Below are 16,651 nucleotides of genomic sequence, written 5' to 3' on the forward strand. Positions count from 1 at the left end.
GAGAGCAGATCTGAAGTGCTGTGTACAGTTTTTGTTTTCCTATCTAAGGAAGGATGTACATGCATTGGGGGATGTACAGCGAAGGTTCACTCGATTACTCACTGGGATGAGAGGGTTGCCTTATGTTGAGAGGCTGAGTAAATTGAGCCTTATTGTCTCTGGTGATCTCATTGAAACATACAAAATTCTGAAGTAGCTTGGAAGGATAAACACTGACTGGCCGTTTCCTCAGGCTGAAGAATCTAAAACCCATGGGTGCGATTTCAGGATAAGGGGATGATCATTTAGGACTGAGATGGGGAGAAATTTCTTCACTCAAGAGTTGTGAATCTTTGGACTTGCTACCCCAGAGAGTTGTTGACACTCCATCATTGAATATATTTAAGGTTGAGTCAAGATTTTTGGTTTAAAGGAGTCAAGCGATATGGGGAGCACGGGTGAAAAGTGAAGCTGAGGAAAAGGATCAGCCACAGTTGTGTTGAATGGGAAGCGGGCTCGATGAGCCAAATGGCTTACTCCTGCTCCTGTATCTTATGTTCTTATGGGAGTGTTTGATGGACAGTGTAAAGGGAGCTTTATTACCATGCTGAGATGATTGGCAGAAAACGCTGGAAAATCTCAGCAAGTCTGACAGCATCTGTGGCAAGAGAACAGAGCCGATGTTTTGAGTCTGGATAACACTTCATCAGAGTCATCCAGACTTGAAACGTTGGCTCTATTCTCTCTCCACTGATGCTGTCAGACCTGCTGAGATTTTCCAGCATTTTCTGTTTTTGTTTCAGATTCCAGCATCCTGCAGTAATTTGCTTTAATCTGAGATGATTGGCATCTGGCAAATACACAATCATCTTCATAGAAACATAGGAAATAGGAGGAGTAGACCATTTGGCCTACCAAGCTGGCTCTGCCATTCAATGTCATCATGGCTGATTGTCCATCACAAAGCCATACTCCCACACTCTCCCCATGCCCCTTGATGGCTTTAGTGTACAGAACTCCATGCATTTCTTTCTAAAGTACATTCAGTGACTTCCTTTCTGTTAGCTATGGCTCCAGACACTGAAAGATTTTCACCTATGACTCTGTTGATTTAAGGGCGAGGGCTATGCAATCCGATGACCAGTAGATTAAATCAAAGCTCTGATGTGCTGGGCTCTGCCATCATTGAGGTCGACAAGATGTGCCGCAGCAACTTTTCAAGGCTTCTTTGACAGTACCTTCCAACCCTGTGATCTCTACCATGCATGCAAACACCACCACTTTCAAGTTTCCCTCAAAGCTACACACTATCCTGACTTGGAATGACATGGCCTCTCCTGACTGCGACTGCGTTCATCCTTGAACTCCCATCCTAACAGCACTACGGGTGTACCTACACCACGGCTGCTGTGATCTATCAGTTTTTGCAATGTAAGTCAGGATCTAATTTCCGACACTTCTGCTGGCTTTGTGGCCTCTTGTCAACCAATTCACCCATTGTCTGAACATCCCAGTCCTTCAGTCAGCCTTCTGGATCTTTATTTCACCTGCATCTCCTAACTCTTAAAATTCTATCTATCTGCATTCTTATAGCCATTATTTTCATGCCTATCTCTTTCAGAATATCCTATTAACAACTTGCTCTCTGATGTCTAGAGCCAAGGAAAATAGGTCTGGTTTATTTCCAGCTGGGCTGCTCTTTAAGAATAGTCTGCAGTTTTTCCCTGGTACAGTTGTTTTTTTCATTCTGCTGGTTCTTTGATCTACTCCTGTGACTAATGTTCCTCTGGCATCAAGTTTCAAATCTCATTCTTCCCTTTCTGCCAGATCCAGCAATTTAGCTTGCTTCAATCATTCTGACTGTCTGCTAACTCCCAGAACATTCTGGAAATTATATATGGTATCTTGATCAAACTGAAGGATCTGGGGCCAACATATCCCTGCTCAGAGCATCTGTAAATGACAGCTGCCAAACCCAACTTTATTGGAAAAAAAACACTACTTCCTGACTCTTTTTGATGTCTATTCAAACTTGACTCATAATATTATTGAGCTCCATTCTTCCTGAGATGGTCGCTAGATCTCCCATAATTAAAGCTAAGCCGTTACATTCATTCAGGGGGGGGATTTTCTGCTCCCACTTTCGGGGCACAGGGACAGCGGAGAGGGTGGAGAATCCTGAGGGAATCTCAAAGCAGCTTTCATGCTGGCGGAGTCTCCCTGATCAATTGCCCCCTCCCAGCCCACACTAATGATATAGCGTAATTCTGACTTTCACGCCAGAATTCCACCATCCCATCCACCACGGATTTGGAGCAGGTGAGGGGCAGACAATGGAAATGTCCATTGACCATGGGTGGGATTTTCCAGTTTTGGGTCGAACAATGCCGTAAAATCCCGTCCTTAAAGTCAGGATCCCACTTTTCCATTTATTTGAATGTAATTATCAGGCCATGATGCTCGATAGTTCCCCCCCACGTTAAATTGTCCATTCACGTTGGCATGAGGGCACGCTGATGTGAATCATAGCCGGTCCCCCACAACGAGCACCTGGTGAGCAGAACCCACCAGAGTTGAGTACAACCCCCAGCGGGGAAAGGGTCATGCCCGGGCGGTGTTGGGCGGTGTTCCATGGGAGGACGGTTGCATTGCATTTCTGTGAGAAGGAGGCTGCATGGTGATGCTGAGGGTTGGGGTTATAGAATCATAGAATCCCTACAGTGCAGAAGGAAGCCATTCAGCCCATCGAGTCTGCACCGGCCACAATCCCACCCAGACCCTATTCCTGTAACCCCACATATTCACCCTACTAATCCCCCTGACACTAGGGTCAATTTAGCATGGCCAATCAACCTAATCTGTACCTCTCTGGACTGTGGGAGGAAACCGGAGCACCCGGAGGAAACCCACACAGACATGGGGAGAAAGTGCAGACTCCGCACAGATAGTGACGCAAGCTGGAAACCGAACCAGGGTCCCTGGTGCTGTGAGGCAGCAGTGCTGACCACTGTGCCACCGTGCTGCCTTCCTCCGTGGAGGAAACTCTAGAGTGGGAGTTCCGTGGTTGAGGCAGGGAGGCGGTTGCGTGGGGAGTGCCCGCTCCTTTACTTTTTTCTGACCATCAATTTAAAAATATGGCGGGAAATCCACCAGCATCGCTGGCAGGGAACCCTCAGCATCTTCCACCTGGAATGACACTTTGCCAAAAAGAAACAAATTTCCACCCAATATTTCACCTTTAACTCTGAATTTATTCACCTTGCTAAAGACTCTCCCTCTATACTGTTCAATCTTATTGGCTTACATGAGGTTTTGACTTTACTTACTGGATTCTTTTCACTAGAGTGGCACAATGGCACAGTGGTTAGCACTGCTGCCTCACAGTGTCAGGGACCTGGGTTTGATTCCTGGCTTGGGTCACTGTCTGTGTGGAGTTTGCACATTCTCCCCATGTCTGCGTGGGTTTCCTCCGAGTGCTCTGGTTTCCTCCCACAGTCCAAAGATGTGCAGGTTAGGTGCATTGGCCATGCTAAATTCTCCCTCAGTGTACCCGAACAGGTGCCGGAGTGTGGATTTTCACAGTAACTTCATTGCTGTGTTAATGTAAGCCTACTTGTGACTAATAAATAAACCTTACTTTTCTTGACATCCAATGGGGTCTGTAATCTTGAGGGTATTCTCCAAAGCATATGAAAGAATGAGCTTTTCACTAAATACCTGGAAAACAAAGGTCCTCTTCCAACCAGCCATTATGGTGCAACACCTCTCCACAATTGATAATGATCGGTGGCAAGATCCTGGAAATCCAAGAGCCATGCTATAACATCTGGATCACCTCTTTTATTCCTCTAACTCTAATGAGTATAAAGCCTACCTCTCCTCATCTCAAGAATCAACCTAATGAATCGGGTTAGTTGGGTCAGCGGTTAGTCGGCTTGGGGGCTAGTCTGTTCAGGGAGTTAGTCGGGACGGGTCAGAGGTTAGTCACGTTGGGGGTTAGTTGGGTCAGGGTTAGTCACATTGGGCTGGTAGTTAGCTGTGTTGTGTTGGAGGTCACTTTGTGTCAGTGTGTGTGATAGGTTGTTGGAGTGGGTGGTTAGGTTTGTGGTTATTCAGATCGTGTTGATAGGTTAATCAGGTTGTTGGGGAGGTAGGTGGATTGGGTTTGGTGAGTGGTCAGGTGATAGTTGGAGGGTTGAGGTACATTGGCAGTGGGAGGGTTAATGGGGTTGATCATGGTCAGAGGATGAGGTTGGGTGATTTGGTTTTAATCTAATATTTCCTGGATAACTATCCTGGTAATTACCATGGACTCTTTCCAAAGTCTGAGTTAGCATTGGCGATAGTCGTGGAGAGTCCTGGTGAGCAGGGCAATTGTCCCAGAAGTTAAAACATCCCTGGCAATTCCATGGAGGTCCAGACACCGGGTCTTCCACAGAGTCCTGATGCATTCGGTCTCCATTGATCTGGAGAGTGGAGGATTTGGCATATAATTTTCACCGGCTATTTTTTACCCAGAATAGGAAGCCTCATTAACTTAGAAAGCTTTTCTCTGATGTCATTCAGATGGTAATTTAATCCTGGACTAGGGGTAATGATGTGAGGAGGCTTCAAGCGCACAAGGGCCTAGGTAGGTAAATAGATGGAAGTTTACCTCATGGATCAGGAGGGATAGGAATGCTTCCCCAAGCCCCTGGAAGAATTGATGGACCTCTCTGTGCTTCCTTTCCCCTTCTCTCATACTGCATCTTAGATTTCACCCACCTTATCAATAGGCTTCTCCTGGAGACTATTTCCTTGGATTCCTTATAGTAATCTATAGCCATTTGATTCCCTATTACTGCTTTCCTGATTCCTTCCAGTGAGTGTAGGACCTGGACACCAGTAATGAGCTCTGGGATGTAACCTAGCCTGATTGTCACAATGGCAGGTCTCAGTGAAAGTTCAGTCTGAAGATTGAAGAATCCAGCAAAAGAGTATAAAGCTCAGAAAATGAATGAAACAGAATCGACCAGAGTGATGAGTCTTTCATTCAACAGAATGCGGGTTATAGACTCATAGAATTCCTACTATGCAGAAGGAGGTCATTCGGCCCATTGAGTCTGTACCGACTCTCTGAAAGAGTATCTCACCCAGGCCCTAACCCTGTAACCTCATGTATTTACCCCGCTAATCCTCTTAACCTGCACATCTTGGGAGAACAAAGGGCAATTTCGCATGCCCAATCCACCTATCCTGCACATCACTGGAGTGTGGGAGGAAACCGGAGCACCCGGATGAAACTCACGCAGGAACGGGGAGAACGTGCAAACCCCGCACAGAAAGTTACCCAAGCCGGGAATCGAACACTGGTCTCTGGCGCTTTGAGTGCTAACCACTGTGCCGCCGTGCCGCCCATGCAGAGGAAGGTAGCACAGTGGTTAGCACTGCTGCTTCACAGCTCCAGGGACCTGGGTTCGATTCCCGGCTTAGGTCACTGTCTGTGTGGAGTTTGCACATTCTCCTCATGTCTGCGTGGGTTTCCTCCGGGTGCTCCGGTTTCCTCCCACAGTCCAAAGATGTGCGGGTTAGGTTGATTGGCCATGCTAAAATTGCCCCTTACTGTCCTGGGATGCGTAGATTAGAGGGATTAGCGGGTAAAATATGTAGGGATATGGGGGTAGGGCCTGGGTGGGATTGTGGTCGGTGCAGACTCGATGGGCCAAATGGCCTCTTTCTGTACTGTAGGGTTTCTATGATTTCTTTCTATGATGAAGTGTATGTGAGACGTTAAGCTTACTTTCCATCTCCACAGATACACTCACACTCTTCAATTTCAGTTCAGTCTGGGACTCTTTGTATCGAGGTCAGATGTCAAAAAGGAAGGAAGAGGACAGAGGAAGAATATCGGATGTAGCTGATCTAGAGTAATAGGATGACCAGGTGTTGCTCAAGCAGTTAGGCCAGATCTCACTGGAATGGGAATGTACTGAGTTGGTTTATTAGAATGTTCGGCTTTGATCTGTATTTTTCAGTAATGTGAGTAACATATTGGAATGTTATCTTTGGAAAGGATTTCTACACAATCCCAGTGAATGGAAATAATTTATTCGAATGTTTAGCTTGGATCCGGCCGGGATTTCTGCAGGCTCCGGGCTGACAGTGATGATGTTGGGTATCCAGCTGTTGAAATGGACTGCAGCTGCTGTTTGTTAAAATGTACTTGACGTCCCATTGTATGGCAGCAATTATGGAGAGTGGAACTCACGCCTGCTGCCTGTGCGATCCACACCACAGACATTTATTATGTGCTAGTCGGCATTCAGTGGCAAAAAACTTATTCAGAACTCTGCTGTCAATGTCCTAACACACCGCAAATCTCATTCATCCTTGGCCCCTGTGCTCGGACCTACAATGGCCTCCGGTCTGTCACCTTGATTTTAAAATGTTTATTTATCCTTGTTTTCAAACCCCGCATTTGTTCCTATCTCTGTAACCACCTCTGTCACCATAATGTCTGAGATCTCTCCTGCTCTTCTTTAAGTCTGGGATCTGCCCCCCCCCCCCCCCCCCCCCCATCCACCCTCCCCCCAATATCCCGCTTCTCAGCAACAATAACTTGCCCTTCCCTTGGCTCCCTGCACTGTGGGACTGGACTCATCCCTGGGAAAATAGTAGGACTGAACCCTTCCACTGGATCTTGTGAAACTTCACTCTTCTTCTGTGGCCCTGTGGGACTGGGCCCATACCCTGGGGCCCTGTGGAACTGAGGCCTTACCCTGGAGACCCGTGGAACTGAGCCCTTCCCCTGGGTCCCCGTGCAACTGGGCTCTTACCCTGGGGCCCTGTGGAACTGAGGCCTTACCCTGTGTCCATGTAGGACTGGGCCCTTACTCTGGGGGGCCCTGTGGAACTGAGGCCTTACCCTGGGGCCCTGTAGAACTGAGTCCTTGCCCTGGGTCCCTGTGGGACTGGGCCCTTACTCTGGGGACCAGTGGGACTAGACCATTCCCCTGGGGCCTTGTGGAACTGAGGCCTTACCCGAGGGCCCTATGGGACTGGGCCCTTCCCCTGGGCCCTGTGAGACTGGGCCCTTTCCCTGTGCCCTGTGGGACTGGGCCCTTCCCTTGGGGCCCTATAGGACTGGACCCTTCCCCTGGGGCCCTGTGGGACCGGACCCTTCCTCTGGTGCTCCGTGGGACTGAGCCCTTCTCCTGGGGCCCTGTGGGACTGGAACCTTCTGCTCGGGCTGCATGGAACTGGAACCTTCCGCTGGGGCCCTGTGGAACTGGACCCTTTCCCTTGGGCCCTGTGGGACTAGGCCCTTTGTAAGAACTTCAGATTTATTTGAACCAAGATAGATGGGGTTAGTTGTTTGCAATAACCCCTCAATCGTAAATTACACCAGGGTCTACAGCCTTAACCATTTGGCAAGAATGAACACTTTAAATGGTGAATTCAGAAAGTTTATTAACCATTAAAAAGGTAACAAGTCAGAAAGATAAAAAGCAAAGTGGCAATTAACAGAAATTAGCAATAATTAGCAGTAGTTGATGGCTTTGGAAACGTGGATAACATGTAAAACCAAGAGCTGTCAGCATCTTTCCGTAATCATCATTCTCTCCACATCTCTCTACCCAAAATGTCTTGTCGAGACTCCTTCTTTACACCTTAAAAATGTTGGAAGTCTACCTTGGAGAATTGTTGGAAACTAGCCAATTGGTCTATAAGTTGTCAATAATGAAATAAGAATTAGCCATTGGCTTTTAGCTTATTACACGCCTTGTCTCAGCTTTAAGACAATGTTTCTTCTCAAATTATATCTCTCATCTTGAGGTAGCTTGAGTGTTGACCAATAATTGGTTAACGTAGCTGTCTGTGATTTAAAGTTGAGAACATCTGGAACAGGGAGCCCATTCATTCCCTCCGGTCAAGGTTAAGAAGTCAATGCCTATCTTTTTTTTTCAGTCTGTCTGAGAATGACACACACTTATAATTCCCACAGCATTTTAACAACCTGTATTCATAATCAAATGTTAGTAACATGTTTATAATTATAAAAGTTATAAACTTCTGTGTTCTAAATTATATTTCCAGCCTTTTTAACATCTATATTAATGAACTCCTTATTCTTTAATTGTCTCACAATTAAGTTTGTCCATTTAACTAATCTCGCTGATTTCCAATAATGCTGGTTAAGCTTTTATTAACATGGATTCTGTCAAATTAGCACAAAATGCTAATTAATTCAAACTCCAAAATAATTGCCACACTAGAATTGGTGATGTGAAACTACCAACATCTTCCCCGGGTCCCAAAGGCTGGTCATTCCTGAGAGCCCTATGGGAATGGGCCCTTCCCCTGGGGCCCTGTGGGACTGGGCCCTTCTCCTGGGGCTTTCTGGGACTAGGCCCTTCCCCTGGGCCCTGTGGGACTGGGCCTTTCCCCTGGGCTCTGTAGGACTGGGCCCTTCCCCTGTGGCCTTGGGGAACTGGACCCTTCCCCTGGGGAACTGGACCCTTCTCCTGGGGCCCTGGGCCCTTCCCCTGGGGCCCTGTGGGACTGGGCCTTTCCCCTGGGCTCTGTAGGACAGGGCCCTTCCCCTGTGGCCTTGGGGAACTGGACCCTTCCCCTGGGGAACTGGGCCCTTCCCCTGGGGCCCTGGGGGGACTGGGCCCTTCCCCTCGGGCCCTGGGGGACTGGGCCCTTCCCCGGGGCGTTGTGGGACTGGACCCTTCCCCTGGGGCCCTTTGGGACTGGGCTCTCCCCCTGGGGCCTTGTGGGACTGGGCTCTTTCCCTGGGCCCTGTGGGACTGGACCCAATGGGAATGGGCCCATTCCCTGGGACCATACGGAACTTGGCCCTTCCCCTGGGGCCCTGTGAGACTGGGCTCTTCTCCTGAGGCTCTAGGTGGAACTGGGCCCTTCCCCTGGGGCCCTATGGGACTGGACTTTTCTCCTGGGGAGAACTCAGTGCTCTTCTGTCCACCTGAGAAAGCAGACAGGACATTGGTTTCACTTCTCAAGTGAAAGATGGCACCTCCAACAGTGCAGCATCCGCTCAGTATTGCACTAGAGTTTCAGCCTTCATTATGTATTCAAGAGACTAAGATGGGCAAGTCTTCAAGAGCAGGTGTTCTGCCGGGGGACTAACCCTTCCCTCAACCCGTTTGTGTGGATCCATTCCATTCCCGGTTACAAAACTCCTCTGTCTTCATCTGATTGCCTCCTTTATCACTTTATCGGCTTTTTGTGATCATGTTGTTGGGGAGTTTCTCGCTGGATGCCTTGTGAAGCTGCTGTTTGCCTGAGCCACTGCTTTAGTACAATTGAGCAGTTTTCTTGGTCCCTTCAGAGGCACATTAAGAGTCAACTACACTGGTGTGAGACTGGAGTCACATACAGGTACAGACCAGGTAAAGATGGCAGCTTTCCTTCCCTGAAGGTAATCTGTGAACCATTTAGGTTTTATATAACAATCCGGCAGATTCATGGTCATTTTTATTGATCTTGGCTTTTTATTTGGATTATTTTTAAACTCAATTCTCAAACGACCATTGTGGGATTTATACTCACATTTCTGGATTATTAGTCCATTGACATAGTCGCTACACTAGCCTGCCCACTAAAATACAACCGAGTGACAATACAGGACACCTGACTGCTTGGATTGCTTCATGGTCATTTTCCAACTCCTCACACCCAGTCACTGAGGCCGAATGGGAAAATTCAATGTGCTGTTCACAACTTTCCAACTCTTCTCTCTTGTCTGCTACCAGCACCAGCCACTGAACCGGTGATGGGACGACCATCCCTGGACAATGCAAAGGATAGCCCAGTCTCCAAAAGTCGCAGGCTCATACTTTCTTCAGGGGCCTGCCGAGATTTACTCCATTCCCAGCGCTCCCGCCTCCCGGCCATTCTGTAAGTTCAGTGTAACTCCAGAGTTCACCTAGATCCAGGTAGTGATGGGCCAGTGAACATGAGGCCATCACAGCCTAAACCAAGACCTTGATCAGTCGAAAAATGGTTCTGTTTTTGTGAATAATGGTGACTTTCTCTTTTAACAGGGAGCATATGGGACAACAGAGAATAGTCCAGTCACGTTTCAAGGATTCCCAATGGATGAAATCACACGGAAAGTAGAGACAGTTGGATATGTTTCACCTCACATCGAGGTAAAAATATTGTAATTCAATTAGTTGCTGATGAACCACTTATATCAGATTGGTATGCACTTCTCCTTTCTAACACTCCACTCCTTCATATCTCCGACCTCTTTTTCTCACTCTCCTATTCTCTGCTTTTATCCTCTCATTCTTTCCCTTCTCTCTTTTCCACTCTTGTTCTCTTTTCTCTTTCACCCTTTCCGCACTTTTTATCACTGTTCCATTCGTTCTCTCCATCTTCTCTCTTCCTATTCTTCCCCTTTCCTCTCTTATTTTTCTCCTAATTTCCTACTGCTCTCTCTCTCTGTGCGTCATCATCACAACTTACTATCTTTCTATCACTTAGAATCCCTACAGTGCAGAATGAGACCACTTGGCCCGTCGAGTCAGCACTGACTCTCTAAAAGAACATCTTACCCAGACCCACTCCCCAACTCTATCCCTGTAACCCTGCGCATTTACCATGGCTAATCCACTTAACCTGTACATCTTTGGACTGTGGGAGGAAACCGGAGCATCAGGAGGAAACCCACGCAGACACGGGGAGAATGTGCAAACTTCACACAGATAGTCACCTATGTCCGGAATTGAACCTGGGTCCCTGGCACTGTGAGGCAGCAGTGCTAACCATTGTGCCACCGTGCCGCCCTATTACATCTCTGCTTTTATAATACACCTGACAACTCTACCCAAGTATGGATGAAGCCTGTTGCTCTGACTCTTGGAGTGAGGCAGCAAGTCACTTCCTCAGATTTGTCCGACTCGCTCACCAGTCAAAAGTTGAGTTCAGCTCCGACCAAATGTCACGGTTTCCACTGGATGTGGCTCTCCTTGCTGGGCTGTAGTGTTATATCGGAGGTCATACAAAGCGGATTGCTGCAGTTATTCCGTCTTCCTGGTTGGTCTCATTGATATTAATCCTCACTGAATTGCTTGAAGAAGTGTCAATGGCTGGTGGTATCAAGCAATGTTGTAAACTCAGCTTGGATAGATTTCCTCATGACATTCCACTGGCCCAACCCCTTTCGTAACTGTGATGGCAGTCTCCACGGGCAATGCCTTCTCACACCTTTGGGAAAGCAAACTGACTCCACCAAACACCTTTATTCCTCCCCAATTTCAATTTTCTTATAGCTAACATAGAACGGTATGAGAAGGAAATGAAAATTAAATGCCCCTATCCTTTTCTCTGCGAACTGTGTGGTTGAAATTAATTTTCAGTTCCTGAAGTATCCAGCCCAATCCCAGAGGCTTTGACAGCACGCGGACCAGGCTAAGCTTGAAAGCAAAAGCGTTGCTATAAGAAACACATGTGAAATCTGGCTATTCATTAAGGGGAGGTTGCAACATTCTGCTCCTCTGGCCCTATATCAGGGCATTCTAATCTGTGTTACAGGCCAAAGTTGTGCACCCACAAACTGAGGAACTCCTGCCTTTGAACACGCCAGGGGAGCTGTGGATTCGCGGTTACGCGGTCATGCTGGGATACTGGAATGAACCGGAAAAGACAAAAGAGGCTATCACACCGGAGGGCTGGTACAAAACAGGGTGAGTCCATTCTTCCTGGCTCGCAGTAGGTCTAGAGGGTCCCCGAGTGGGTGGAATGAGTAATAAGCCAGCCTGCTGTGATGCTAAGTCACTCAGACCAGCTAAATCACAAAGTTCATGTCTAGTCTCGGCCTTGGTCGATCGCACTGTAATGTTTGATATTCAGGAATGTGGCCAGGGGCACTTTCTGTGGGTAACAACAACAACCACAATGTCTCTATGTGGCGCCCTGAACATAATGAAATAGGAGCTTCATGAAGCAAAACTCAAGAACAGAGAAGTGTGTGACTGTGGTGACTATGCAGAAGCAGTTGAACTCGTTTACTCCAAGTACAGAGTCTTCTGGAACATAGGCTAAACATGATCCTACACATGTACATACACACACCCAACTCTAACAACAGAGCTGGGGAAGAGTGAGTGAGTGTGTGTGCAGTCCTTGTCTTGTAAATAAAGTGTACATTTGGAATACCCTCTTATAACCATCACTGCAAGTGCTAGAGATAGGAACACTGTCATTTATGATCTTACCCAAACCGCACATTTTAAACCCAGCTTTGTCCCAATATTGGGTTAATCTTTGGTTATCCAGCAATCCTGTTATTGTCGACGTCCCCTGTCGCATTTATTTAATGAAGCCTTTGATCTTTATCCCTTTCTGGGTACTGGAGTCAGTAGTAGTATTTAAACACTCACTTTGGCTGAGATCAGTCAACTTAGTCCTGACCAAGAACTAAAGATGAGACATCATGTTCCACGTGACTCAGACACATATAGACTTACCAAGAGAAGGGCAATAGTCCCCACTCTCCCGTAGTTCATTGATCCACAGAAAGACAGGAAGTAAACTGACTGCTGATCATTTCGGGTCAAATTTAGATAAGCAATGTTATTTAAATTGTCCCGCACTTGCAGCGATATCGCCACACTCGACCCGTACGGTTACTGTCGCATTGTCGGTCGGTGCAAAGACATGATCATCCGTGGAGGAGAGAACATTTACCCGGCAGAAGTGGAAGCATTCCTGTACACACATCCCAAAATACATGAAGTCCAGGTAAGTGACTGAAACTACAGGCTGTCTTAATAGAGGCATATTATATTCGCTGGCAACTACTCTCACAGAATGGGCCCCTGCCTGTATTAGTGGAGGAGTAGCATTGTCAACAGGACAAAGTTAATAATCTCATTGAAAATATATTTTAATAAATGACAGTCAGTAGGATGTATTAAAAGCAAGTTGTGTTCAATTAACATGAGTGAGTTATTTAATTAAACAAAGAGGGTTGATAAAGGCAGCATGGTCGATGCTGTATATGGATATTAAAAAGGCATTCAATAAAGTACCACAAAATAGAAGTGTTAAAATTGAAGCCCATGGAATTAAAGGGACAGTGGCAGTGTGGATACAAAATTGGCTAAGTGACAGGGAACAGAGTAGTGATGATTTTCAGACTACAGGGAAGTATTCAGTGGTGTTCCCAGGACTCAGTGTTAGTATCACTGCTCCTTTTGATATATATTAATGATCTGGACTTGAGTAGGGGTGCCTCATTTCAAAGTTTACAGTTGATGCAAAGTTTGAAAATGGTTGCAGACGATGAGGTGACTTCAGTGGGCATAAGCAGACTGGTGAAATAGGCAGATATGTAGCAGATGAAATTTAATGCAGAGAACCTTTTTTTATAAAAGCAAATTACTGCGGATGTTGGAATCTGAAACCAAAAGAGAATTGCTGGAAAATCTCAGCAGGTCTGGCAGCATCTGTAAGGAGAGAAAAGAGCTGACGTTTCGAGTCCAGATGACTCTTTGTCAAAGCTTTCCCAAGGTTTTGATTCAGAGACATTGAAAAACCAGTGATATCGTTCCAAATCGGGATGGTGTGCAAGTTGGAAGGGAACTTGCAAGGAGTGGTGTTCCCATGCACTACCACAACTTCTAGGTGGTAGAGGCCCACAGTTTGAAAGGTCATGTAGTGTATGTATCTTGTAGACAGTACACACACCAGCCACACTGTGCTGATGGGGGAGGGTGTGAATGTTTAAGCTGGTGGATGGGGTCCTGATCAAGTGGGCTGCTTTGTCCTGAATGGTGTTGAGCTTCTTGGATGTTGTTGGAACTTCATTGATCTAGGCAAGTGGAGAGTATTCGACTTCCGACTTGTGCCTTGTAGAATGCTGAAGTTTTGGCAAGAAGAATGAGGAGAAACAACATAGAGCAGGTTTAAGGGGCTGGGTGGCTTACTCCTGCTCCGAATTTGTATGTGTGAACTAAATGGTCCAGGAACAGAGAGACAGAAGCTGGGGGTTCATAAACATGAATCTATGAAGGTGGTAAGCCAAATTAATGAAAAAAATTTTTGGGATCCTGGCTCTGTTAATAGAGTAAGAGTTTCAACAACACCAGGTTAAAGTCCAACAGGCTTATTTGGTAGCAAATACCATTAGCTTTCGGAGCACTGCTCCTTCGTCTTGTTAATTCGTCCTTTGTTAATAGAAACAGATTACAAAGTAAAGAACTTTCTGTTAAAACATTATAATTCACTGGCTGGGACTTAGCTAGGGTATTGTATCAATGCTGGCTCCGCGCTTCAGGAAGGCTGGACAAGTTAAAGAGAAGATTTAATGGTACCAGGTATAAAGGAATTCAGTTATGTGGAAAGAATAGGGAAAGTTCTCTTGATTTGCGAACCATAGTTGGAAAATTGCGTGAGTCTGTAAATCAGATTAGGACAACAGAACATCTTCAAAATTTGCTGATCAGTGCATCAGTTTGTAGAGGTTATGTCATGCCTGACCAACCTGTTAGAATTTTTTGAAAAGGTGACTGAGGGGAATATCTATGGATCTTATTCATATGGACTTCCAGAAGGCATTTGATAAAGTCCTTCATAAGAGACTGTTCACTAAAATTGAAGCTCATGGAATTGACCTGGTTAGAAAGTTGCCCGAACAGCAGAAGAGAGAAAGAGTAGGGAAGGTATTCTCATAAACAGCATATGACAAATAGAACTCCACAAAGATCCTAGTTGGGGCCTTAACAATTAGGGGCGGCACGGTGGCACAATGGTTAGCACCACTGCCTCACAGCATCAGGGACCCGGGTTCAATTCTGGCCCTCAGTGACTGTCTGTGTGGAGTTTGCATGTTCTCCCCATGTTTGTGTGGGTTTCCCCTGGGTGCTCTGGTTTTCTCCTAAGTCCAAAGATGTGTAGGTTAGGTGGATTGGCCATGCTAAACTGCCCCTTAGCATCCCAAAATATGTAGATTGGGTGACTAGTGGCACAAATACGTGGGGTCATGGATTAGGGCTTGGGTAGGACGCTCTGCCGAGAGAGTCAATGCAGACTCGATGGGCCAAATGGCCTGGTTCTGCACTGTAGGGATTCTATGATTTATAATTTTCATTAATGACCTAAATGATGAGATTGGAAGCCGCGTATCCAAATTTCCCAATTACACAAAAATAGGCAGCTTTATATGCAGTGTAGACCATAATATTCCAAAGAGATTAAGATGATGGGAAAATCTGAGGCAACTTAATTTTGATGCAGAAAAATGGGGTTAGGGTTAGGGATAGGATTAAGACTTTCTTAGGATTTTCACTTAAAATGGATAGAACAGAATACTTTGCAAATGGTAAAAATCTAGAAACAGCAGAAGGCCAAAAGAATTTGGGGGATTCAGACACACAGGTCATTAAAATGCCTAAGAGCAGACACAGAAGATAATCAAAAAGGTTCATTAGAATTTGGCCTCTGTATATGGAGGACCAGGATCACAAGGGGGCTTCAGATGCACAAAGTCCTGCTGGTCCCCCATTTGGAGTTCTATGTACAGATCTGGACACCACACCTTAGGAAGGATAGGTTGGTGTTAGAATGATAGCTGCATTCTGTGGATTAAATGGTTAAGCAAAATTACACAAGCTATGGAATCATAGAATGGTTACAGGACAGAAGGAGACCTAGCTCTCTGCAAAGACAACTCACCTAGTCCCAATCCCCTGTCCCTTGCCCATAGCTCTGCATTATTTTTATCTTCAGATAATTGACCAGTTCTCTTTTGGATCATTATTGAATCTGCGTCGCAGGCAATATATTCTAAATCCTAAACACATGCTGTGTAAAAATGCGTCTCTCATGTCACCATTCCCTCTCTTTGCTATTCACCTTAACTCAATTCCCTCTTTCTCGATTGGTCCAACCTTATTGATCTGTTTTTACCCCTCAGAGACATTCTTTCTTTCCAACACTACAATTTTGTTTGTAATCTGCTACCCCACCTCCCTTTCTTCCATCCTTATCTTTTATGAACACTTTGTATCCTCATATATTAAATGCCAAGTGTCACCTTTTTAAGCCACATTTCATTATTATCACATCATAGTCCCACATAGCTATTTATCCTGTAGCTCCCCAGTCTTATTCATCACACTCTGTGTATTGACATACATGCATTCTAAACCCCTCTTTGCATTCCATGTAGTTTTTCTTAGTCTGCTCCTATTTAATATGGTACTACTCCCTTCTTGAGTACTATTCAACACTTAGATTATGCACCTTCTTCCTCTTTTCTACTATATGTGCTGGTTCCCATTCCACTGCTAATTCATTTTAAATCCTCCCCAACCACACTAGTGAACCTGTGAGGCCATCAGTCCCAGTCCTGTTGACATGTAAACCTTCCCTTTTAACAGGTGATTCCTGCCCCAGAACTGATCCCAGTGCCCAAAGAATCTGAAGCCCTCCCACCTGTTTTGTGTCTCAAACCCTGCATTTAATACTTCCTATCCTCCTACTCCTACTTTCATTGGCAGGTGGGACTGGGAGTAATCCAGAGATTATGACCTTTGAGGCCCAACTTTTTAACTTCCTCCCTGCCTCCTGAAAGTCTGACCATAGGAACTCAATACCTACATTCGCTATGTTGTTTGCACTGACACGTACCTGGGCTTTTGACTCCTTCCTTTCCCTC

The 16,651-nt window shown here is 46.0% G+C and overlaps 1 protein-coding gene across 2 annotated transcripts in view; it reads left to right on the forward strand.

Moving 5' to 3' along the window:
* The window catches only part of acsf2 (acyl-CoA synthetase family member 2), a 135,816-nt gene that overhangs the window by 107,744 nt on the left and 11,421 nt on the right, over positions 1–16,651 (forward strand). For both annotated transcript variants that reach the window (XR_013499157.1, XM_078225469.1), the window contains exons 11-13: positions 10,029–10,136; positions 11,524–11,675; positions 12,591–12,732. Coding sequence is in view for 1 of the 2 variants with exons in the window: in XM_078225469.1 (XP_078081595.1) it covers positions 10,029–10,136; positions 11,524–11,675; positions 12,591–12,732 (402 nt within the window). In the remaining variant the exon portion in view is untranslated. The remainder of the gene's footprint in view (positions 1–10,028; positions 10,137–11,523; positions 11,676–12,590; positions 12,733–16,651) is intronic.

This window comes from Mustelus asterias, chromosome 12, assembly GCF_964213995.1.
Source record: "Mustelus asterias chromosome 12, sMusAst1.hap1.1, whole genome shotgun sequence".
NCBI classification, from domain to species: domain Eukaryota; kingdom Metazoa; phylum Chordata; class Chondrichthyes; order Carcharhiniformes; family Triakidae; genus Mustelus; species Mustelus asterias.